The sequence below is a fragment of the Argentina silus genome, assembly GCF_951799395.1.
Source record: "Argentina silus genome assembly, chromosome: 10".
Taxonomy (NCBI): domain Eukaryota; kingdom Metazoa; phylum Chordata; class Actinopteri; order Argentiniformes; family Argentinidae; genus Argentina; species Argentina silus.
Window position 1 is genome coordinate 2734720 of NC_139664.1, and position 26194 is coordinate 2760913.

At 43.5% G+C, this 26194-nt stretch overlaps 3 protein-coding genes across 3 annotated transcripts; all 3 read right to left on the reverse strand.

Annotated features, from left to right (window-relative positions):
• Positions 1-8821: 8821 nt before the first annotated feature.
• Positions 8822-10367, reverse strand: rpz6 (rapunzel 6; the record flags this gene model as incomplete). Its single annotated transcript, XM_083679641.1, has 2 exons — positions 8822-9565; positions 9874-10367. The coding sequence occupies 2 exons, from the start codon at positions 10365-10367 to the stop codon at positions 8872-8874; spliced, it is 1188 nt and encodes a 395-aa protein (XP_083535767.1). The 3' UTR covers positions 8822-8871.
• Positions 10368-14428: 4061 nt separating this feature from the next.
• Positions 14429-15106, reverse strand: rpz2 (rapunzel 2; the record flags this gene model as incomplete). The annotated part of the gene is made up of 1 exon (XM_083678571.1): positions 14429-15106. The coding sequence occupies one exon, from the start codon at positions 15104-15106 to the stop codon at positions 14429-14431; it is 678 nt and encodes a 225-aa protein (XP_083534697.1).
• A 2931-nt stretch (positions 15107-18037) lies between these two features.
• On the reverse strand, positions 18038-25783 carry rpz (rapunzel). Its single transcript, XM_083679642.1, has 3 exons — positions 25713-25783; positions 22595-22697; positions 18038-18796 (listed from the first exon to the last, which is right to left on the reverse strand). Exon 3 carries the CDS (start codon positions 18730-18732, stop codon positions 18049-18051), a length of 684 nt encoding a protein of 227 aa, XP_083535768.1. The 5' UTR covers positions 18733-18796; positions 22595-22697; positions 25713-25783; the 3' UTR covers positions 18038-18048.
• Between the last annotated feature and the right edge of the window lie 411 nt (positions 25784-26194).

The following is a 26194-nucleotide window of genomic DNA, read 5'->3' on the forward strand; positions in this document are numbered from 1 at the left end:
GTACTCAAATAGAAAGTTGTTACTGTTAAAGAGAAGACTTAGCACCCGTCATCACGGATCTGAGCAACTCCCATGGGAAAACAAATGTGGGTTGGAGAGTGACAGTTCTTTGGAATGGAGTTCAGAAACTGAACTGTTTCTCTATGAAACATGGGTACCGCCAGAGGCTCTTTTACACCAGACAAACAGTTGAGTCTCAGCCAGTAGGTGTATACTCATCATTTACCTGCATCATCAAGATATGGGAGTGTCAACCCAAACTGTAATATCATTATGTAACAACATGTGGAATGGTATAAAAAGCGCACAGAGAGGCCACTGTTGTTAGTGTGGTCCTCTGTGGCTCAGTGTGGTCCTCTGTGGCTCAGTGTGGTCCTCTGTGGTCCTCTGTGGCTCAGTGTGGTCCTCTGTGGTCCTCTGTGGCTCAGTGTGGTCCTCTGTGGCTCAGTGTGGTCCTCTGTGGCTCAGTGTGGTCCTCTGTGGCTCAGTTGGTAGAGCACGGCGTTAACAATGCTAAGGTTGTGGGTTTGATTCCTGCTGGGGTCATATATACTAAAAAATGTATGCACTCACTGCAATGTAAGTCACTTTGGATAAAAGTGTCAGCTAAATGGCATATGTTGTTGTTATTATTATAGTGTTATGGAGGCAAATCACAATCACAGGATCATGTCTTATGCACACTCATTTTCCTTCCAGAATGTTTTAATATCAGTCTGAGATTGGAACACTGCCTGGGGTGCCAGATGTAGCATTCAATTATTATTCAAGGGAATTTTACACATAATGACAACTTGCTCTGGCGAAAAAAATACTTTTGGATTGCCCTTTAAAGTTTGGTTTCTGGTTTCAGTGGCGTCTGCAATCCAAGCTCCACCTTTGGTGGCATGCCAGTGCTCTCTTCTTCTCTACAGATGTTTCCAGGTCAACCCGAACATGACACACGATGACAGAGGAATGGGATTCTGGAGATTCAACACTACTTGGCTGATTTGAGGCAGCCAAGGGAGATGGAACAGGATGAAACGACTTCCTCTGGTGGAGGGAGGGAGGGAGGGAGGTCTCACAGGAAATGAAATGATAGTGACATAAAATGAATGACCACTCCTTTTTAACTGCATAATTCACTGCACTGTCCTTCAAGATTGAGCAACAGTGTTGCACTACTACACCATATAAGGGCAAGGCTGTAAGTACATTTTATAGTGGGGCAAGACAAAAAAGTAGAGTAGGTTATTCACAACAAATTGGGTAGATCTGTCACTAACTTCATACTGCATTCCATATTTATTTTGTTTATCTACTTTGCTTTAATGTTACTGTTAATACATATATACTGCTTATACTGCACTGCCTACACAGCTCATATGCTGCTTACACTGTTCATACTGCATTCTATTTATTCTGCTTATAATGTTACTGCTAATACATACACTGCTACACTGCACTACTTATACTATACTGCACTACCTATACTGCTTATATACTGCGCTTTTTTTCTTTCTACTTGTACTCTGCATAATGACAATAAAGTTGAATCTAATCTAATCTAATCTAAATGCAAATGGTGCCACATGTTTTGTGCAGTATAAGAGTAACACTAACTGTATCACACAGATAACTTTCTTAGACTTTGGTCTGCAATCATCTTTCTTATTTAAAATGGATACAGGATAAGCAATGTCACTATGGCAATCAACTATTTGATTATAATCCACTTATTTAGCAAATAACATGTCAGATCAATTGCATCTCCTGCCTATGGCCCCTAGTCCGAGCATTGATTACTTTATCTTATGATGACCGATGGATAGATGATTCAGTCGCTTTGGATAAAGGCGTCTGCTAAATGCCATGAGTGTAAATGTAAACGTAATCTTGTTGCTATGTGCAGTAGGCTAATCCAGTAACTGAACTTTGACCTATCTGAGTCATGCACCACTGATTTGCATGCACACAGTTGCTTTGTCGGTGAGGGACGCTGGTCTGTCTTCTTCACCACAGCAACGACGCAAACCCATCCGTCACTCCTACAGATCGATACGAACCCAGCCAAGATCAGAGGAAACAGATAGAGGTTTAGAGGCAGGGAGAGGGCAGGTTATTGACTGCATACAAATTCACCCCGTAGTCCATCCTTGCCCTTACAAAAACGGAGCGGACCACCTTCAGACTTCAGGCTGCAAATTGGAAATTAAATTACTCCGACTGCCGACTGAACCGACTGAATCTGGTTTTACCCCTAATTTCAAGAATGGCCTCCGACTGTAAGTTTCAGCAAAGTGGCTCTTGCATTTGCTGCAGACGTAAACGTGGGTCAGAATACATCACAAGCCGTATTCTTAAGTCTGTTTTTCTTGATTGAGCGGAGGACGTCCCAATGAGGCAGCAACACAAGAATTTTGCCTCATCAGTATTAGTGTGGGATAGGTGGCCAGCTGAGCGGTCACATGATAAGTTGACATGCCTCGTTGCTCCAGCAGCATTGGCTATGGCCCCTTGCAGTGGACCCCAGTCTCCCACACACAGACCCACTCAATGCCAGCCAAACAACTAAAGCCATTCATTGAAAGACTGAACTGCCACACTGCGAAATAGAGAAACGACAGTAGGCAAAAGTGTCCACTAAAACCTACTAATAGTTATAAGTGTACTTGTGGTGACAAACCAGAACATCCATTTATGTTCGGGACATTTTTTCAGCATATAAGTTGCATGCATTGGTTCTGGTAGCAACAGACAAGGTAAGTAATTCATTGAAGAACATTTTAATGCTGAACTTTTATAGTGTGTAGTACCACTGTGTGACTGTAGGAATGAGTGGAGGGTATGTTGAGATGAGACGAGAGAGAGGGAGAGAGAGAGGGAGAGAGAGAGAGAGAGAGAGAGAGAGAGAGAGGGAGACAGAGAGAGAGAGAGAGAGAAAGAGAGAGGGAGAGAGAGAGAGAGAGAGAGAGAGAGAGAGGGAGACAGAGAGAGAGAGAGAGAGAGAGAGAGAAAGAGAGAGGGAGAGAGAGAGAGAGAGAGAGAGAGAGAGAGAGAGAGAGAGAGAGCACATGTTTTACAAAGCGGGGCCAGAGCTGAGATCAATATGCCGATTACAACTTTAATTCGCTAATGGTTTTGTGGACAAGTAAGAGGGGGACTATTTATAGTTCTGCTAAAAGAACCTCTCAGACTGCTTGAAGAGCTGACAGTATTACACTACTACTACACTACTACTAGTAGTACACTACTACTACACTACTACTAGTAGTACACTACTACTACACTACTACTAGTAGTACACTACTACTACACTACTACTAGTAGTACACTACTACTACTACACTACTAGTAGTACACTACTACTACACTACTACTAGTAGTACACTACTACTACTACACTACTAGTAGTACACTACTACTACACTACTACTAGTAGTACACTGCTACTACACTACTACTAGTAGTACACTACTACTACACTACTACTAGTAGTACACTACTACTACACTACTACTAGTAGTACACTACTACTACACTACTACTAGTAGTACACTACTACTACACTACTACTAGTAGTACACTACTACTACACTACTACTAGTAGTACACTACTACTACACTACTACTAGTAGTACACTACTACTACACTACTACTAGTAGTACACTGCTACTACACTACTACTAGTAGTACACTACTACTACACTACTACTAGTAGTACACTGGTTTCGCTGGTTTCATCCCCACCCCAGGAAGGAGCCAAATCTAATTGTTTACACATACCATGTTCATTATATTGATCTCTATTTATACATCTTATATATGAATCCAGGCCTTTGTTGTGAGGAGGGTTCAAGCACACAAGGTGGAACAATTAGTAAAGTCAATAAGACAACATTAGATAGAGGCTCCATTAGGATGATCGATGATCATAGCTCGATGGTGTGGGGCTTCCCTGATTTAACATATGCCATTTAACTGACGCTTTTATCCAAAGCAACTTACATTGCAGTGAGTGCATACATTTTTTCAGTATCAATGGTCCCAGCGGGAATCAAACCCACAACCTTGGCGTTGTTAACACCATGCTCTACCAACTGAGCCACAGAGGACCACCGATTTCCCTTCCTCCATTTCCTCTTTCTCACGATTTCTCTCACACTCCTTACAGTCTCCTGGGAAAATAACCTTAGCTCCTCCCCCCATCACAATTCATAGCCCCCTCCTCACAGAGCTGCCTCCGACAGTAGTGCTATCATGCAGTACGGGGAGGGGGAGGAAAGACGGGTTCTGGCTTTTATCTATCAGAGAGAGGGGAGGTTGAGAAAGAGAGAGAGAGAAAGAGAGAGAGAGAGTGTGGGAATGGGTGGGAGCTAAATGACGCAGTGTGTTTTTGTGTTTAAAAAAATAATTTAAAAAATCAATTTGAATGTATCGCATCTTTGAATTTAATTGAGAGAGGGAGGGAGAGAGAGAAAGAGAGAGAGGGAGAGGGAGAGGGAGAGAGAGAGAGGGAGAGAGAGAGAGAGGGAGAGAGAGAGAGGGAGAGAAAGAGAGAGAGAGAGAGGGAGAGAGAGAGAGAGAGAGAGAGAGAGAGGAAAACAAATGGAGAGAGGGAAGTAGAGAGAGAGAAAGAGAAACAGATGAATGAATCTGCAGAAATACTTGTGTGCTGACGTGTTCTATGACTTGCTGTGATGAGGAGAGAGGGGAGTCTGGCTGGGGGAGGATTGTTCCATGGGGGAGGATTGTTCCATGGGGGAGGGAGCAAAAACACCCAGCAAGAGGCCTTGAGGGGAAGGCACTGATAGCACCAGAGGAGACAGCAGGAAGTGCTGGGAAAAGTGCTGGGTCTTCACCCTAGATATGTTTTCCAGACGTTCCATGTAGTATTCCACAAAGTCCCACATAGTAATGCCTTCTGAATGCTCACCAGACGAAAGCCCTAAACTCTACAGGCAGATCCTCCAGCCAGGAGAGGCCTTTTAAAGAGTCGATTCTGAGTGCTGGGCTGGACCTGCCGCTGTGTGTCACTGAACAAATGTTTTAATGCTTTTTATCAGATTAGCCCATTTAAAGAGCAGCGGGCTGGTCGATGGTCCACTCGGACTGATGGGTAATAGCATTATCCTGGGCTGGGATTGGCAGAGACGGCCGGCCAGAGCCATCCTGCCATTGATCGCCCCCCTCCAGGGCCGCCCTGATGCTGGCCTCCATCAGATCTATCATTTGTTTATGAAATATTGACATTAGCCGCTATCTCTTCCTGGATACGGGGAGATTTGGTATGAAGGAGAAGAACATGTCTCCTTACAGGCCACAGATCTACTAGATAGGATCTGTTACTGACTAAATGGTTTAAAACCGTTATGTCGAGCAAACATGTTGCTTTAGTGGTTGGTTAGGGTTAGGGTTAGAGTTAATGCTCAGCTAGGGTTGCTTGGGTCAATGCTCAGCAGCGATTTTGAGCCGACATCTTGGTGAATCTTGCTACCTGTCTTTCATGGTGTACGTTCTATCACTTCTCCTCTGTGTCATCTGTACGTATCTGGCATTTAGTGGCAGAAAGGGGATCAATACTCTGACATTCAGAGGTGCCAACACGTGTTCATCAACTGCATGTGGTCCTTATTGGACTAAATCGTAATTAAAGTGATTGTGATAACCATTAATGTGTCAAAGGAATCAGTATAGAAAATTAAGATCTGTGGCTATTTTTCATGTATTTCACCATATTCAGCCAATCAAATAGCAGCGTAGTGAGCCGATGTACAATGCAAAGTAAATATGCCCTCATATGCCGTTTTTTGAAGCCCTAAATACCTTCAAACAGCTGGAAGTGACATGACGAGATTCACCATGTCAAATCTGTAATTTTGTGGGAGTCTTGACAAAAGCAATCGAATGTCTGCTGATCTGTTTGATCATAGCGCCCTCTGTCTGCAGAGTAGCTCTGGCTCCATGTCTCCACAAAACAATGACCATGAAGGATGAAAAATAACTTGTAATCTCCTTTACCACAACACAAGGTTATACTGGCTCTTCCTTCTCCACAGAATAGATGCTCTCAGGTTGGCAGACAGACGTTTTAGTGGTTCCATAGTGACAGTTGGGATTGACGTACTACCGCAGGGAAAGCCTTTTACGTAGGAGAAGAGCTTCAAGGATCAATAGATATTACCAAGGCAAAGCCCACAGAACCACTAATGAATACAAGTGTCCATTGGCTTACACTGTGCTGTTTACATCAAAGTGCAAACAGGAGCTGAACTGTCGAACAAGTTGATAAACAGGCAACATTATAAACAGGCTATAGTAATCATCATCATCATCATCATCATCATCATCATCATCATAATACTAATAGCTTTATCAGATCATTAGTAGTAGTAGTAGTACAGTAGATAGTGACATTATGGCTTCCCATCCATGTTGCACGAAATTATCATAGATTTCCAAACTACATCATACTGTATAGAGACATCAAAACTGTTGTGATCAAGTTGGATTTTAGGTACGTAGATGTCGATGTGTAGCCTAAGGTGATGGCAGCTCTCTGATTGGCTCAATGATGTCCAAGGGCCACCTGTTCTTTTCATTCTCCAGTCAATGTTGGTTCTGGAATTCCGACTTTGTAGCATTGTTTGCTGTCTTGTGGTGCGTCCGTCTGGTGGACTGTGGGACAGGCTTTGTGGTGTGTTTGAGGAGAGGAGTTCATTAATGGTGAATGTTAGACACTCCCAGTCATTCATTCATTCTGTCTGTGTTTAACATTGTGTCGTGTTGGATATACAGTACTAGCCATTCAGATATTATATTGTAAAATCTGGTTGTATTTATTATTATGATTATGATTATGATAATAATCAGAATTTATTACATTTATAAAACACATCTCAAAGTGCATGAAATAAAATATAAAATTGAAAAAAAAATTGAAAAACTAAAGCAAAACAAATATCTATGACAATATCATAAAAACAGCAATCAAAGTCTAGGAGGAAGGGCAGGCCAGCCGATAAACATTCAGACCGGGTTTAAAAGCCCCAATAGTCTAAACAGCTGTTAAGATTGTAAATAAGAGAGATCATTTGTATATCTCTAATATAATGTTATATATCTATTGTGTGATATCTCTAATATAATGTTATATCTCTATAGTGTGTTATCTCTAATATATTGTTATATTTAATTAGTGGGGCATCTATAGTTGCATATTCATCAAATCCTATCGTTTAAATATCATTTTGTGGAACTCAGTTTTTCAGGACAGGTGGTGAGGAAAAACACAGGGGCCTGACAAATAACCCTTACTTTCCCCAAGTGCACCTAGACGCTGCAGAAACTCCCTGCACATCCCACACAAAAGGTGCAGTGAAGACAAGAAGACGATTCAACCAACAAAGGCCATTTCCTACTGTACTATATATTAGAGACAGCGCTCGATGAATTTTGACAGGCTTGATTTAAGATAGCGTAGCACAGAGGCTAAAGCCATGACAGAACCATATAGCTTCTCCACTCAGCCAAGAAATGATGGTCATCCCCACCGCTCTCCACCTCCGACAGGCCTAATGAGTGATGCTATCGTGCTGAGCCAAGCACTTTGGAGCTCGTCTTTTGGATATTAGCGCAGCCAAGGGTTATTCATAGACTATCAAAATAAAGCTGTGGTCAGGAAACGCTGACTTATGTGCGAATATCAATTAAATTAGTCCGGGCCCCGGGTAAATGTGGGTGCACTAGCTTGCTTTAACGGTAATAGACGCCAACAGTGGTTCGCAAATCATGTTTACGCACGACAGGAGAGACGGTTATTAGATTACACTCATTAACACATATGATAACATGTATGGTTGTAATGTATCATTGTTAATTGTCATAAAGTATAAAGTATAAAGACACATGGAGATAAATTATTGTATATTTATTATGTTTGAGTTAGTATGAATTAGAGGTCGTGGGTGGTTAAACATCACTTCACATCCATGCTATAGCAACTGGAGAAATAACTATATATATATTATAGATGTATAATAACTAGAATAAATAAAGACTGTGCACAAAATAGGCATATCTTAGATAACCTTATTTTCCTTACTGAAGCATGCCTGATATGGGTTCAGAAGCAAGGGTTTGAGTGCGTCGAAAACACAAGGCACAATAGTCTTCTGACTGCCAAATACTGCTTGTTTTCACGGTTGACAGTGCAGCCTGCATGCTCCCTTTCATTATGGAGGCCAGCCTGTGTCTCAGGGAGACAAAATGAGAGCGCAGCTCAGCACTTGCAATCTCAGCAAAATTATCTCTCCGGAACTGTGAGAAGTAAGGTTGCTTCTCATAAGAACCGCCATTTTTTGGCAGTAGGATAATACGCTTCGTGTGGCTATTGAATTATTATTCATTATGAGCGAGTAAAATGTAGTCATAAGATATGCTCAGAAGTGACTTAATACTGTATCATATATACGAAATGCATATGCAGATAATACTGTACAAGCTTAATGTAACAGCTGCCAGATGTGTGAAACATTCATACAGCATGGCTATGCTGTCATTCTAACTGCGTCCTAAGCTTGCCGGCTAAACAAAGTGCAAACGATATTCAGTTTCAACAGGTGGCTTATTGAGGGGTTAGGGTTAGGGTTAGGGTTAGGGTTAGGGTTATATTCACAAAGCTACATATTTCCCAAGGTACCAGGTGAAAATACAAGGCAAAGATAAAATATGACCGGGTCCTACTGCATTTTGTGATACTGTGGTTCAGAACCACGCATCCAATCAAATTTTAGTCTGATCAAGATGGTGGTGCAGCCTAATGAATATCCCCCCAGACTCATACCACTGTTCCCTAAACAATCCAATGTATCGCACCTACAAGTGCATCACTCTGAGTGCACACACAGTGCGCCCGCATTCTTGTTCTTCTCCCAGTAATGGCAGTCGTCAGGGAAGCTCCAGGCAGCTTGGCTCTCTTTGTGGCGACTGACGGCATGCACTACAAATCCCGCTAGCTGTTTCTCCAGGACCTCCACCACCGCCTTGGCATCGACCCTCTTCCCCAGTCCCTCCATCAGCTTGCGGATACAGTCACTGGGCACGGGCCGGGGGCTGGTGCTGTACGACACAACCACGTTGGTATTGTTTACCTGGAGTACCTCAAACCAGTTCTGGCCAGTCATGTGCTGGAAGTGCTCCCCGGCGCGCCAGTTCCGGTAGTTGCTCCCTGAGTGGTTGATCGCCCGGACCGACCAGCTTACCCAATCGTACTTCTTAGTCAGGAATTCCTGTAATTCCTTTGCTGTGTCTCGAAGATTCCCTTCCTCTTTTTCTTGAAGAAGACGTTCGACGTCGAGGCAGGCTTGTTCGGGGAAGGCTGCTACGCATGCCTCGATGATGTATTTCATCTTGGACTCCACCTCCTCCATCTTGCGACTCCAGTGCTGGATTTTGTCCTGTTCATCGTCTGGGCCCTGCGTGAGGGCACAGTGGCCCAGCAGGGCTATCAGGCCCAGACAGAAGAGCTCCTTCATCCTCACACAAAAGTCCTCCAGCAGACGCCTGCTCCTCGCCTCGTACCTGCAACAAATTGGGAATAGTCTCATTGCAACACTTTAGTTTCACCTTTCCTGCATCACGATAACTAACCAACTGCAGTGCAGGGATACACTAAAGGTGTTTTTAAACAAATATGTTCAATAAACAAGTGAACACATAGGGCTCTATTTTCAGCCGGTGCAAAATGCGTGTTCATGACAATGAGCAGGTCAAGTGCCATCAGGTGCGATGATACCACCGCCAGCACCCCCGCCAGCGCCCGCCTTTGTGATAAGACTGTTTTTTACGCTGTTAAAATAGAGCCCTTTGCCTGCACAATAACACATTACCTCTCCACCACCTCCAAGATGGACTCCCCAAAGCTGTTTGTCCCCATCAGAGCATCGTAAAGCACATACAGGTTCTTCTCCCCTCCGGTCTTGGCAAAGTGCTCCAAAAACAACCTGGTCTTGACCTCGTGAAACTGGGGCTTGGCTTCCAGGATGTCCATGTATTTTCGGAACTGGTTCCTGATGTTCTCCTCCACTGAAAAGTATTGAGAGTCCAGACGGCCCTTCTTGATCTCACAGTCAATGTCCTCCAGTTGGGTGGACAGCACATCCAGCTTGTTCCTCACAGTGAGGAACTGCTCCTTGACGTAGAAGACCTCTTTACTCTGGACGTTGTCCAGGGCTAGGCGCAAGACAGGGGCAGCGGCCTCACAGAGGGGGAAGAGCTCCCCCACGGCACTGGCCAAGACCTCAGCCCCCCTCTCAAACATCTCCATCACAGCATTGATGGCCTCCTTCTTCTGGGCCACTACCTTCTCCAGAGGATTGGGCATGGTCTGAGGGAGAGTGGATACAGAAGAGATATGAAAAACGACGGGGTGCATATCATGAAAGCAGTGTGTTTCTTGGTACACACTGGACATTTGTGTATAAGATCCACATAATCATTACAGGCCAATACTCATTTCAGGAATCAACAATTTCATGATTGATCAATTATGTACTGAGTGTACAGACAGTAAATTCAATCACAATGAAAACACCTATTTTCCCTCAGAGTTTTAACAAAACAGATGGTGATGCTTCCACAAGCAGTATATTACAAAATGTTTGATATTGTCAAGGTCAATCTTCCATACAGGGAGTTAATTATGTATCAATTATCTGAATGTGAATCAGATAATTGATCAATTCATCATGAGGAATGGTACATTCATCATAAAATAACTGAAATGGCAGCAATAGTGTGAACATATGATTATTGTATGCCCTTGGTCTGTTTATGCCTCATTAAATCCCAGAACACACCAAGCTCAAGCCATATTTAAAAGTCCCCTTTCATCCTTGTCTGCAACCTGCCATAAATTATTGCGTCCTTACTGGTCAGACAACGTTTGCGTCAATGTCTACCACAACCAGTGGAGGATACAGACACTGCGTCATTTCCAAATGTGTCCAATTTACGAATAAACCAAATAGCAACATATTTAATTTGAACATAATTGAAGTATTTGTTCGATCGTCTTGAACAAGTACTGTATAATGGATTTTTACAGATAATTTTACATATAAATGTACTCCTAAATTATATAGGCTATACCCAGACTTAAGTTTAGTTTCAGTCAAATACATGAAAATGGTCTCAAATAATTCAGTATTTCAACGTAACTCATGCGCATGTATGACGGAGTCGGACTGTAATGGTTACATTTTTACGCACATATTAGCTCAAGTCTCCTGAGGAGCACTGGACACACCTTACTGTCTTTACCCCTGGGTTGATGATTAAGAAACCCATCCCTCTCATTCCTACCATAACAACGCGTTTCTGTACCTGGATTTAGTGGCTTAGCTTGTCCTTCACGCCTGATCAGCCCCAACAGCTGCAGTGAAGTTTTTTTCTCAAGCTTTCTCAAATGTTCCCACGGCTCCCCTACCAATTCGATGCTGAAGAGATGTCCAAGAAGATGGTTCACGGAGGGAGAGGCGATACGCATTTCATATCTGCAGTTTTAGTCTGTGGAAAAGGAGAGAGAGAGAGAGAGAGAGAGAGAGAGAGAGAGAGAGAGAGAGAGAGAGAGAGAGAGAGAGAGAGAGAGAGAGAGAGAGAGCGCACTGTATGTCGTAGAATATTTCACATTCTCTCAGTGTTTGAGGAGGATTTTGTCAGTACCTTTTGGTGAGAGAAAAGATAAATTGTGATTATGTTTTTGTAAAACTCTCAGGTAAAGGAGACATTTGGCTGAAGATCATGGATGAGAATATTGCGCACTTTGCGCGAAGGAAACAGCTCGCCAAAATGTTGCCTATTGTTTCGGAGCGTCCGCTTTTTGTACATTCCAAAAATCCTCTGAAATCAGCGAAGAAAAGGTTTCAATGTAAATGCCTTACATGTTTTAAGCGCATATGGGTTTGATCTATATGGACAGGCTTCGAGCGCATCTCGCGACCATTAAGGAAAGCTCTTATGTGCTCCACAGAGAGAAAGGAAAAGTGGGCTTCTATCCCAATTTGGAATTCATATACGGCTACGTCCTGCATCAAAGGTAATCCGACTGATAAAAAGTATCTCTCTGCTTAACCAACATGCACATGCGTGTACATTTTCATACTATCTAAAATTGAATGAGAAAATGAGAAAATGATCCGATGCATTTTACCCTGCTGAAAATAATACTGTGCCACTTGACATGTAAATATAAGACACGAATATTCAATGATGATAATGTCTTGTAAGTCGTTTTAGATCGGCCTACGTGATTATTTAATTGCAGGTTTTTTACTGACAATGATAATGTTATTTTTAATCCATATTATCCATCAGCTGAGCTGAGTCGAAAACAATTAATTCTTCATACCTATCTCTCTCTCTCTCTCTCTCTCTCTCTCTCTCTCTCTCTCTCTCCCCTCCCCCTCTATGTGTGTGTGTGTGTGTGTGTGTGTGTGTGTGTGTGTGTGTGTGTGTGTGTGTGTGTGTTAGGCTTCATTGTGTAGAATTTCAGAAGGTCATAGAATCCACTGAGAATGTCCTGTTTTTCAATGTCGTCTGAAACAGTTGAGCTCATCATTCTTCGAAGATGAGCTCCATCAATGTAGACCTACCCGTGTCGATGACGCGTAGTGTGACTACCACCTTATGGATAGAGAGCGTCGGTCATACGATGACGTTATACAGGTAAGACACGTACTTAAACCTTTTGTTACTCAGAAATATTTCGAGCCTTCAGACCACAAATTCCAGTTTTGGTCCACCGACTCGGGGGGGTAATCAAACCAGTTTGTCTGGCTGACGCACGGGCATACCAAGGCTTAGCTTTGTATGTTGCTGTCTCGATTTTTACTTCTTGACCGCATTTCAAGTTACCAAAACAGCAGGACAATAGGCCCTAATTCATAACTTTATCTCATCTGAAAGTCTTTCGTTTTTCAGTAAGTTCTGTGTAAAATGAACTTCCCAATGTAGCATGCATCATCATCATCATCATCATCATCGTCGTCATCATTATCATCATCTGACAGAACCACTTCTGTAAAGGAGAGTTGCTAGAGCTAGAGCTGTTTTATAGAGTAGTTTTTTCATGTCTATTCATATACTATTGTCTCACCGGTCTGGACGTGGGATGCGATGCCTCTCGAAAACAGGGAGACTATGCCCCCTGGTGGACACACCCAGGGATGGCATCTTTACCTCTGTGATCTTTCTTAGCACCGATAACTGACCTCCTATTGACCTCTTGGGCTTATTTGAAATATTCCAGTCCTTCATAGTACTGTACATCATGCCATTTCATCCTAATTACAGATCTTAAAGGTTTGGATTGTTAAAGAAAACTGTAAGATGGGAGCCTTGCTTTTTCTTATTCCATCAAATGCAGCTTAGTCATTACGTCACTGAAGGTGGGAAGAAAGGATACTGAACATTCAAATATTTGAATATTGATGAGGGGCCTAATTGACAATACTCACATGCAAAATGTAGAATGGTAATACTCAACCATAGCCTGAAGGAGGGGCTCAGCCACTTGATATATTCAACAGACCTTTGTGACACAAAGTGATCTATAATTCTATAATATAAATATTGCAGCATCAGAAGAAGAATTTAAATGCCCTGTCCTGATCAAACATGCATCATATGATGGTGCAGTTTTTGGAACTTTCTGTAGAATGTGTTTTTCCTAAATATTTGCTCAATCTTGGTGACAATGACAGTCGACCGGTCGATTCACCGAAGAGCCAAACAAAGCAAATTATCAGTCTGGTCCAGTAGAGGCAGAAATCGGAGGATGGGCTCATTATAATGCATGGAACGGAATGTGTTTGATACCATTCCTCATTCCATTCCATGCATTACAATGAGCCCGTTCTCCGATTTCTACTCCACCACCCTCCCCATGTCTGGTCCCAGGGTAACCCCCGGCAGTATACAGTATGTTCTAAAACCACTGTAATCAATCATATGTTGTTACATATGTTCATACATATGTTCTTCTGAAAACATTTTCTCTCTGGACTTTTTGAAGGAAAAGTCAAGAACGAGAGGAGAATACTCTCACTAGTTAGCAAGTTGACATATTTCATTTCATTAAGATTGTCTGAAAGCACATGTATTCAAATGAAGACCATAGATAATAAACAAGGAGACAAATTATGTGAAAATGATTTATTAAGTGGAAAAAAGCAACGACAGACAAGTTTCCATACATTTAACCCAAGGACATACTTTACAGTGATGTCTTATTTTTTCAAGTGCTATGCTACCCTGCCATAAAATACCTCCCTCTATAACTCATATTTATTCAGAGAATGCTTTTACCCACTAACCGAATATAAATCACTGTTTTTCCTTTTTTCATTGCTTTCTTTGATCCTGACCAATGGTGGTGCATCAGGATCAGTTCCCATCACACTGGCCCAACACCTCGTCCATCTTGGCCTGGATAGCTTTCCCCTGGGTCTCCCATTTCTCCTTAACTTCATCCAAATCATCCTCTGTGATAACCTTGTGTGCCATCAGCGTCACCAGGCCGATGCGAATGAGGTGGGCGAGTCGGGAGCACTTTGCCTCCATGACGGCTCGGTTTTTGCCGCAGTGGTTGAGATAAACCTCCAGCAATTGCTTCCCGAGAAGTGGATTTCCTGTGATGCCCATGTAGAACACGTCCAGACTATGGTCTTCCTTGTCTTTCTCATAGACACTCTTGAAGTCGCCCACGTAGCGCTCACTACGTTCAGGGTCTTTCTTAATCTTCTCCACCATGGTGATGAAGGCGGCGTACTGGTGCTTTATGATCTCCTCGTGCGGGCCGTAGGTCTCATTGACCTCATCCATAGGGATCTGCTTGAGTATCATCTGGTTGGCCTCTGAGATGCTCTTCAACTTGTCCTGGACGGCACGGAAGTCTTCATCCAGACTGTGCGCGTCTTCGGTGACTATGCCCATTTTTGCCACCTTCACCAGGGAGGTGACGATGTGGAAGAGTGGGTTTATGGTGGCGGCGAAGGATGATACTTTCTCAATGCCGCTGAGGACAGTGACCACTGCATGTTTCACCTGCTCCTTGTCTACCATGGCTGCTGCTACTGCTCTTACAGTTTGATCTCACTGTGGTCCTGGAGAGAGGAGACAGTCTTTTAGCCTTGCATGTACAATAGCACACCAGGAAGTGGTAGCAATGTAAAAGTAATAAGAATAATTATCGATTTAAAAGCGCCATTCTTAAAGGCAACGGCACTGTACAAGTAATAGGAAAAGAAAAAAGTAAGAACATTTTTTTTTAAATATATATATATATAGAACTTGGTTTCATACAAGGTATCTGTTTTGGAATGGTTTCATCCAAAGAAAATCTAAAATCTAATCTAATATAAGCATAAGCCGCGTAAATATAATAAATACTATGTGAAAGTAAATATAAGTATTCTGAATATCAATCTGTTTACGTTGTATAACGTCACATTTACTTTTAATTTGTGATACATTCAATGCCTACAGAGTTAAACCAAAATTAGAACAGTATTAAGAATATCTACGCTCGGCATTAATAGACATAGGAAGGAATCGGTTTTTACCTGAGTCAAGTTGTGGCTGTTTCCCTCCTTGTGGTTCCGTCGTCTCTGCCCCTGTGGCTTTTATTCCCTGCTGGAGACCCTGTTCAGATGTCTGTGCCATATGTGGGCGTGACTCAGCCCTATCAGTTCACAAACCAACCCATTGTCGGTCCCTCCAATTTGATAATGGATAAAAAAAGATGTTGGTTTACACAGTGGCATGCAGGTGTGTTTTCTCTGAAGAAGTGATGCAAGAAGTGATTTTTTATGATCTGATTTTATTCTTTTATTAATGCTCTGTTTGGTTGGCATGACTGACATTTGTGATTTTACAGTGGTATTTAGGAGGGTGAAGGTTAACTAATCCTAGTCAGCCGTGACCATCAAAAGGATCTGCACGCTTCTAGGCTGTCAAGCGAGTTAACAGCCAGTGTATATCAGGGGTCTCAAACTCGCGGCCCGCGGGACGATATTTTGTGGCCCCCTACTTGACATCAAAGTTTAGCGTTAGTACGGCCCGCGTGTTTTTCTCATCATATAAAAGTGATGCATGTTGTCACACGTGATGGAGTATATTAGGATGCAGTGTGAGGATGGTCATTCATCCTAAATTCAGTATTTCAATATAACTCATGCGCTTGTATGATGGAGTCAGACTGTATGGTTACATTTTTACCCACACATTAGCTCAAGTCTCCTGAGGAGCATTGGACACACCTTACTGTCTTTACCCCTGGGTTGATGATTAAGAAACCCATCCCTCTCATTCCTACCATAACAACGCGTTTCTGTACCTGGACGTAGTGGCTTAGCTTGTCCTTCACGCCTGATCAGCCCCAACAGCTGCAGTGAAGTTTTTTCTCAAGCTTTCTCAAATGTTCCCACGGCTCCCCTATCAATTCGGTGCTGAAGAGATGATCTGCTGTTCTCATCACCTTTGAAGGTCTGTGCACTACAGATAATTAGCTTTATTACCATTGTTCTATTTAGTACTAACTTGTGATGGAGACACAAATAGTGCAATGTAAATGTAAATTACTTATGCTCGAGTACAAATGTGATTGACAAGTTTGTGCGATGGGGACTGCATGTGACGACACTGTGTTGCTCCCATTGAAGTTTATTGTGACACCTAGAGGTTTGAAGTCATATTACAGTCACTGTCCAAATTAGCTACAGTATGCTACTCGATCATAACCATCATTGATCACTGATCATCACTTTGAAATAGATGGAGATAAAACATAAGAAGAACCAACGCAATAATTACCTCATAAATCTTTATTTATAGTGCTGCATAGTACAATCAGGCAACAACGAACAAACAGCATAACAAAAATAAGGTATACATGTCGGTGAGGAACATACGGTTTCATAAAGCCCAATATAGAGGTAAATATTTCCATCTATTAATTGACACAATGCAGAATTATGACTAAACAGCATCTCAGCTGTAACAATATGAGAAATAGGGACCAGTATGACAGAATCTAAAGCCAGCCAGTTGAATATAGGGTTATGCATTATTGGCATGGACACGACTCCTTGATCAGTGAGTATACGGCATCAATAAGTGCTGGGGTTCTGAGTACTGGGGCTGGTTGCTAAGGATTGACTGAAATAAACTGCAGTGCTTCATAGTACAATATCACAGGAAGCAGAGTGCAAAGAATAACAGACCGAAACATCTTTTAACGCGTCTCAGACGAGAAGAATACAAAATTTGGGGCACAGTTTGAGAAGAGGCACTGTTGTTCACATACAAAAGTGCAAGGGGATGCAGATGTAAAAGTGTACTGTAAATGTTACTTGGTGCTTAGCCTTCCTTATTCCTGTATGTCCCTGTTTGCAATTGTGATGCAAATATAAACATATAAACTATATATAAACTACTATGGCAAATCATCATATAAAAAAAAACATAATCCATTGTATAGATCACATCCTTCATTTTTAGTGTCTTTTTAACCTTCTTAAACCATTGACTGATTACATTTAAAACTAGGAAACATTTGGAATAGATTAACATCAAGTGAAAATAATTTTTTCCAGAAAGTAAATCATTTCTACAGTACAGAAACATAAACCATAATGTAAGAATTTAAAAAAAGTTTCTCAAATGGTAGAACAGGTGAACAGAAATGAGAGGAAGCATTTTAAGCAAATGTATACTTTTTGACCTTTTATATTTGTGTCCTATGTGTGTATGCTTGCGTAGTGTGTGCAGTGGTTAGTGTGATACGTTGTTACGTGAGGGTGTTCACAAGCGCAAAACGTTCTGCTTTAGTCTTGTTACTGCACTTGGCTGGCCTGCGTTACATTCAACATAACTACAGCTGCATCGGGGGGTGTGAGGTCACAGAGGGAATGTGGAAAGAGTTTCAAGACATAGAGGATGAGTCTCTTTTTCACACTGCCTCCTCCTCACCCTCCTCCTCCTCCTCCTCCTCCTCCTCCTCCTCCTCACTTGCACTTCCTGAGCGCCTCCTGCATCCTTTCCTGCACGTGCTCCATCTTCTCGGTCCACTCCTCGCTCAGCCCCTCCTCGTCGTCCCCGATGACGGCGGCGTAGCCCATGAGCGATATGAGGCCGATGCAGAAGAGGTAGGTGAGGCGGGTGCAGAGGCTCTCCATGGTGCGGCGGTCCCCCTGGGAGTGCCTCAGGTACACCTCCAGGATGGGCTGGCTGAAGAGCTTGGGCTTGCCCACCACGCCCTCGTAGAGAGTGTGCAGGTTCTGGTCTCCCAGGTCATTGGCGTAGCTCTCTTCGAAGTCGTCCTTCTTGCGCTCACACTGCCCGGGCCGCGCCTCGACCATTTCCATGAACTTGCGGAACTGGTTGCGCAGGTTTTCCTCCACGCGGCTGTACTGGCTGTCCAGGGTCTCCTTCTTGATCTGCGTCAGGGTGCTGCGGTTCTGCTGGGACAGCTGGTCCAGGCCGCGGTTGACCGAACCGAACTCGCGCTTCAGCGTGCGGATGTCCTCGTCGTCCACCTGGTGCAGCACCACCCTGATGAGCGAGCCGGCCACGCCGAAGATGGGGTTGACCACGGCCGCCGCTGAGGAGATGGTGGCCACACACTCCAGCACCTTCACAAGACCCTGCTTCAGCTTGGCCCGGTCCTCAACGATCTCCTCTGACATCATGACAACCAGGGGGTTAGGGAGGGGTAGCTAACTGGAGTTAGATGGCTCCTGATATAGTAGCAGCCTAAGAGGAAGACAGGGTATATATTAGACAATGTATTCTGAGTTCTTTGAAGAACATAATATTTACTGTATCGTGCCTGGAGTTGATGACAGGCCTAATTGACAATACTCACATGCAAAATGTACATTGATAATACTCAACTATAGCCTAAAGGAGGGGCTCAGCCACTTGATATATTCAACAGACCTTTGTGACACAAAGTGATCTATAATTCTATAATATAAATATTGCAGCATCAGAAGAAGAATTTAAATGCCCTGTCCTGATCAAACATGCATCATATGATGGTGCAGTTTTTGGAACTTTCTGTAGAATGTGTCTTTCCTAAATATTTGCTAAATCTCGGTGACGACGACAGTCGACCGGTCGATTCACCGAAGAGCCAAACAAACCACCTAGAGCCAAACAAACCACCTAGAGCCAGACAAACCACCTAGAGCCAAACAAAGCAAATTATCAGTCTGGTCCAGTAGAGGCAGAAATCGGAGGATGGGCTCATTATAATGCATGGAACGGAATGTGTTTGATACCATTCCTCATTCCATTCCATGCATTACAATGAGCCCGTTCTCCGATTTCTACTCCACCACCCTCCCCATGTCTGGTCCCAGGGTAACCCCCGGCAGTATACAGTATGTTCTAAAACCACTGTAATCAATCATATGTCGTTACACAAAACAGAATCACATCAAGTTGTGGCTGTTTCCCTCCTTGTGGTGCTGTTCAGATGTCTGTGCCAGGGCAGGATATGGGCAGGATATGGGGGTGACTCAATATCAGGGATAAACAATACTGATTAGCTTCGGAGGAAAATGCGGCTCTTCAATCGACTTTCGATTGGCTCTCAGACTCATTGCCTAACCCTAACCCTAACCCTATCAGGCATTGTTTTACACAGTGGCATGCAGGTATGTTTGCACAGTGGTATTTAGGAGGGTGAAGGTTCACTAATCCTAGTCAGCCGTGACCATCAAAAGGATCTGCGCGCTTCTAGGCTGTCAAGCGAGTTAACAGACACTCTATAGCAGGGGTCTCAAACTCGCGGCCCGCGGGCCTCAATTGGACGATTTCACAAAACAGGTGTGGTGCTGTCGTCTCTGCACTTGTAGCCTGTATTCCCTGCTGGAGGCCCTGTTCAGATGTCTGTGACATATGTGGGCAGGACATGGAGGTGACTCAGGGATAAACAATACTGATTAGCTTCGGAGAAAAATGCGGCTCTTCAATCGACTTTCGATTGGCTCTCAGACCCATTGCCTAACCCTAGCTCTATCAGTTCACAAAGCAATCCATTGTCGGTCCCTCCAATTTGTTAATGAATAAAAAAGGCGTTGTTTTACACAGTGGCATGCAGGTATGTTTTCTCTGAAGAAGCGATGCAACACCGTTTTTTATGATCTGATTTTATTCTTTTATTAATGCTCCGTTTGGTTGGCATGACTGACATTTGTGATTTTACAGTGGTATTTAGGAGGGTGAAGGTTAACTAATCCTAGTCAGCCGTGACCATCAAAAGGATCTGCGCGCTTCTAGGCTGTCAAGCGAGTTAACAGACAGTCTATAGCAGGGGTCTCAAACTCACGGCCCGCGGGACGATATTTTGTGGCCCCCTACTTGACGTCAAAGTTTAGTGTTAGTGCGGCCCGCGCGTTTTTCTCACACGCACCTTTTTGCCGAGTCGTTGCCCTGGGCGTTTTTTTTTTATTTTTTTTATCACTTATGGGCTACCATAGCTCAGGCTCGTGACAGCTTCCGGTGGTGTTTGTTGACCAGTTAGCCAACGCGAATTAGCGACGTTAGTCACTTGGTTGAAACGTGATTCCGGAGTGACACCAAGTGGAAGGAAAATATATCCAATATATACCCAGTGCAGAGGACTGGTACAGAGGACTGGTACAGAGGACTGGTACAGAGGACTGGTGCAGAGGACTGGTACAGAGGACTGGTACAGAGGACTGGTACAGAGGACTGGTGCAGAGGACTGGTACAGAGGACTGGTACAGAGGACTGGTGCAGAGGACTGGTACAGAGGACTGGTACAGAGGACTGGTACAGAGGACTGGTACGGAGGACTGGCACGGAGGACTGGTACAGAGGACTGGTACAGAGGACTGGTACAGAGGACTTAGGAAGTGGGTGGACTCAACAAGAGTAATCAGTGACCTAATAAAGACAGCAGAGTGTTGGAATAGGAAAGGGAAAAGAATTACATGGATAGCAAATAGCATGAGATGGACAATGCACTTGATGTTCAGAATTAAGACAGGGGGAGTAACATGGACACCAGAGTTAGCTCAATGGTATCCAGAGAGATTTGGTTTGATGCGTCCCAGCCTCACCCAGACTCTACCTCCCGCGGCCCCCAGGTAAGTTGAGTTTGAGACCCTTGCTCTATTGTCTCTATGTCTCTATTAGAGCTGTGCGCGGCAGAGTTCCATCCACTGTGTTGTTGTCTCGCTGGACCATCTGACGGATCTTACCGGGACAGGCTCTCTAGGTCACAGCGCGTTGACACACGTGATGGAGTATATTAGGATGCAGTGTGAGGGTGGTCATGTGATGGAGTGTATTAGGATGCAGTGTGAGGGTATATTAGTGATGCAGTGTGAGGGTAGTCATGTGATGCAGTGTGAGGGTGGTCATGTGATGGAGTATATTAGGATGCAGTGTGAGGGTGTATTAGTGATGCAGTGTGAGGGTGTATTAGTGATGCAGTGTGAGGGTGTATTAGTGATGCAGTGTGAGGGTGTATTAGTGATGCAGTGTGAGGGTGTATTAGGATGCAGTGTGAGGGTGTATTAGTGATGCAGTGTGAGGGTGGTCATGTGATGGAGTATATTAGAATGCAGTGTGAGGGTGTATTAGTGATGGAGTGTGAGGGTGGTCATGTGATGGAGTATATTAGAATGCAGTGTGAGGGTGTATTAGTGATGGAGTGTGAGGGTGTATTAGTGATGCAGTGTGAGGGTGGTCATGTGATGGAGTATATTAGAATGCAGTGTGAGGGTGTATTAGTGATGGAGTGTGAGGGTGGTCATGTGATGGAGTGTATTAGGATGCAGTGTGAGGGTGGTCATGTGATGGAGTGTATTAGAATGCAGTGTGAGGGTGTATTAGTGGTGGAGTATATTAGGATGCAGTGTGAGGGTGTATTAGTGATGGAGTATATTAGGATGCAGTGTGAGGGTGTATTAGTGGTGGAGTATATTAGGATGCAGTGTGAGGGTGTATTAGTGATGGAGTATATTAGGATGCAGTGTGAGGGTGTATTAGTGATGGAGTATATTAGGATGCAGTGTGAGGGTGTATTAGTGGTGGAGTATATTAGGATGCAGTGTGAGGGTGTATTAGTGATGGAGTATATTAGGATGCAGTGTGAGGGTGGTCATGTCTGCTGTTTTGAGACAGCTGTTGACAAAAGTCCCACAGCTGTTTCTAAGAGGGGGCACAGAAGGGTAGCATCTAGCCTAAATAATACTTACTCATAGGAGTCGTTTTGAATAATAAAAACCCCTCACAGCTCAGAGTAGGCAGTGGGAGTGCGTTATCTTCTTACTCACACTGAGCGATGAGTCGGACCAACTCTTATGAATGAATTTCTACTCGGTTTTACGGTACATATAAATGCGTTACATACCATTCTTTATAGATGTGGGTACTATAAGTGATTTGATCAAAGGAGTGACTGTGCCACCCAGGTGTTACATTTGTTTCTTGAAGTCCCTATGAAAAAGCTATTGATAGTGAGAGGTGTTTAAATCTATTGTTGATTGAAGTGGGTGGAATTGTAGTAATTACTTGCTCTGTGTGGTCTCCTGGAATGCACTCAGGGATCTTGTTCTGGGTTGTCAATGTGGACAAGCTTCTAGGCTGTAACGTCCGGCTCTTATCAATGTGACACCTGAAAACAAAAGAACAGGAAGAAAAAGTACAATCATAAACGTGGGAGAAAGGGTATTCTTGACTTATCATGACATTCAATATCCAGATAAAGTGCATTTCCAAACTTAACCTGAATAAACATCAAAAGCAAAGTGCTTTTTTGACTCTGAGGGCATTTAGGGTTGTCAAGGCCAACTAAAGCAAAAGACAACGCTTTCCTCTTTGTGGCTAAGATTGAGAATTGCATAAAAAGACATGTAAATAGAAACCCTATCTGAAGAAGATCACATTGCCTGCTACACTGAACCAGGAAGTAGTTAATAGCTGTAATAACTGTCTGTTGCATTCAGCAGTGAAGGAGTTAACAGCTATCTCCTTTCAGCACTTCAGCACCAGGCGGATTTAAATGTGACTCTATGGGGAGAACCGATAGCTCCACCGCGGTAGCGGTAGCGGTGCTAGCAGCGCTAAGGAGAAAGGCATGCCCTTCGAGGGGAAGCCCGGTTAAATCTAGCAGCATGCGTGCAAAGGACGCTAGCGGCCACACGGGGGGGACACTGAGTCACACAGGGGCAGAGACGACGCCAGACTTGTTCAGAATTCAGTGAGCAGGGGAGAAAAAAGGCTTTTTTTTCCTTTTACATTACTCGACTACATGAGAGACACATACTGTCCAAGATGTTCAATCATTTCAAGCTAAAATGGAGGAATTCTGTGGTCTAATCTGACCTGCATGAGTTGAATGAGAGCAAAGGCTGAGTAGTGAGGGTTTAAGCAGCCAAAGCAGCACCTCAGCCTTTACAGTGGCATTTATGCTCACGATCAAATAGTTTACATTGTAAAAACATTATTCTAATTCATTAATTATAGACCCGGGTGTTTTTACCACATGCAGAGGTTTAATGTACTGTAGACTATTATAACATGGGTTTCAGTCGAAGCTGAAGAGCTGCATTTGACAGATGACAGATTGAGAGCGGTAGCTGCAATGGTGAGCAGCCAGAGTCACAGTGAGAGCCTTTGTGTCTCACGCCACACTGAGTGCACATTGCTGCAAAGACATGTCTTCAACCGCAGCCTGTACAAACACATGCGCCACGGCTCCGGGATTGCAACAGCCACTTAATACCCAACACTGCAGACAGAGGTTGACCCACAGGTCGACACAGGGTTTAGGCACGGCACAGACCCAGGGTCGGTCTGTTCTGACGTTACTCTCTCTTTTTATCCCCAAGTCTACCAAAGGGGGCAGTAAATATACAAATTCTGTTGAAAACCCTCCAACCTGTCAGATTTCAGCACCAACATTATGGACTGAGCAGCAGTGTCATTCAAGAGCATGGTTTAACCCTTTACCTTCAGGTTGATATTAGTTGTAGAGTTTAGATGCTGTTATTCACAGCCATATGGGATCATCTTTCACTGAGAAACAGACTGCACTTGAAACATGGTGCATGGAGAGATACGATACGTCACAGACATTTAATTCAGTCCCGTTTTTGAGAGGCTGTAATTACTTCCATTACAATTGTGTCACTATTTAGTGGCTTTCTGTCCCATTATTCCCTTAATACACAATTTTATTGCAACGCACTGCAATTTAGGAGTTCTTCAATGCGTATGTACATGGATTTTGTGATTCATTTAGTTAATTACCAGATAAATTAATATTAGTATGATGATGTATAACACATTTTCTCTTTTATTGTGTTCTTGCCTTTACAGATTTACACTGCACCTGAGAGAGAATTCTTCAATCATCGCCACAACTCCTCAATTTGGCCGCTCAAGGTAGGTAATGAAAGGGTTAACCGCTTTCTTTCGCTTAGAGAACCAATTTTAAATCATACAATTAAAAGCTTTATGTAAATTAAGAAAATATAGCACCATTTAGAACCACTTTAATGTTATGGCTTTGTCCACCATCCACTGTAAACCATGGAAGCAAGCTGCAACTGTAAATTAACCCTTTGTGTACATGAGGCCTGTCTTTGACACATCCTCAAACACTTAATACACTTCATAACCCGGAGTTCTCGGTTCTATCCATCCCATAATTAACCATGTGTCTGATTGGAAAAGCACAGGAGATGCAGAGGGCTAGTGTGAATGTGAAGTGCTCTCTGTTTACCCAACATGTCCATAACAGGGGAGTCAGCCTACACTTCCCTTCCACTAACGTCTCCCCTGTCTGTCGGTTAACCGGTCACCACTGCCCTGAGAGGCCAGGGACACCGCAGCACCCACATCTGAATCAGTTGCACTAGGCCCATGTCCTGAGGCCTCCTGTACTACAATTATACACACAAAAATGTACTTTATTGAAACTTAAAGCAGATTATTTGTTTCGAAACAACTTTTATTGCCAACTCACGAGTGTAAACAAATCAGCTGCGGCAGTGTTTCAATCAGGAAGTGGGCAGTTTCTCTCACCACTCTCCCTACAATGGAGCGGCCATCTTGACAGTTTTCCCTATGCTCAAGGCAGGGGAAGCTAATCAAATTCCCCATGTAATCTCACATTAACATCTTAACAAAGTTTAATCATTTGCATGTTTACTTCTTATTTTAATAGTTTTCTGTCTCCTATTGTTGCACCATGGCAGTTTCCTCTCTCTCTTTACAGAGCACAGCCCACTATGCAGTGTGGCCACTGTCCTTTGGAACACAGCCCTGAGACCAGTACACATTAAACAACAACTGACCCTTCAAGACAAAAACATAACAATACAGTCTCTTCCGGAGTTCTACTGTGTATGTGAGTACTAAATCAAGTACACATCCTCTCTTCAACAGCACAGAGCAAGCAAGTTCTCTTCCCCTCCCAGCTATGGCTCCCCCTAGCCGTCCCTCCATATTTCCTTGTTTATGGACAGCATAAAGCCCTGTCCCTCCCTTCTCTCTAACACTGTACAGACACCACCTAGCACCTGAAAACTTAGATTTTCCTGGCTAAATGTTGAGTATAGTGTCTCCATATACCCAACATCCATCCTTTGGCACCCTGGCCATAGGGGAACATAGCTTTTCTTACCTTTACAGAATGCCTATCTCTCTAACTCCCTCTCCAAAGTCCCAACCACGATAGCCTCCTTCTTCTTCCCAGCAATCACTGCAAAAAGGGCACTTCCATGTAAGTTGAATGTGCAGGGGTGCTCACATTGGACTATTCCATTACTGTACAACACAGAGGGCCCCAGATGCCCAAAAGGGGCCCATTTGAGCACATAGTCACACAAGTTCCAACATGTCCCTTTCAAATGGCATATCAATGGCCCTTTAGAGTGAAGCCCCCTACCCAACACACTCTGTCCTCCCCCAAAGATTCTGAGATATTTTGGTCCATCCAACAGTCTTACAGCCTATACTGAGAAGCAATTGTCACTCAGAGAGCAGCTGAACAAGTACAGAGTTTCCACAGTGTTTGGTGCATTTACCAAGCCTTGGAGCCTGTTGGGGTGGCCCAAAATTATATCTGGGGGCATTTTGGACAGACAGAGACCCTTTTTTATTAGA

Coding starts and splice junctions, on each gene's coding strand:
- rpz (XM_083679642.1), bottom strand. CDS start 18,732: ATGATGTCAGAGGAGATCGTTGAGGACCGGGCCAAGCTGAAGCAGGGT.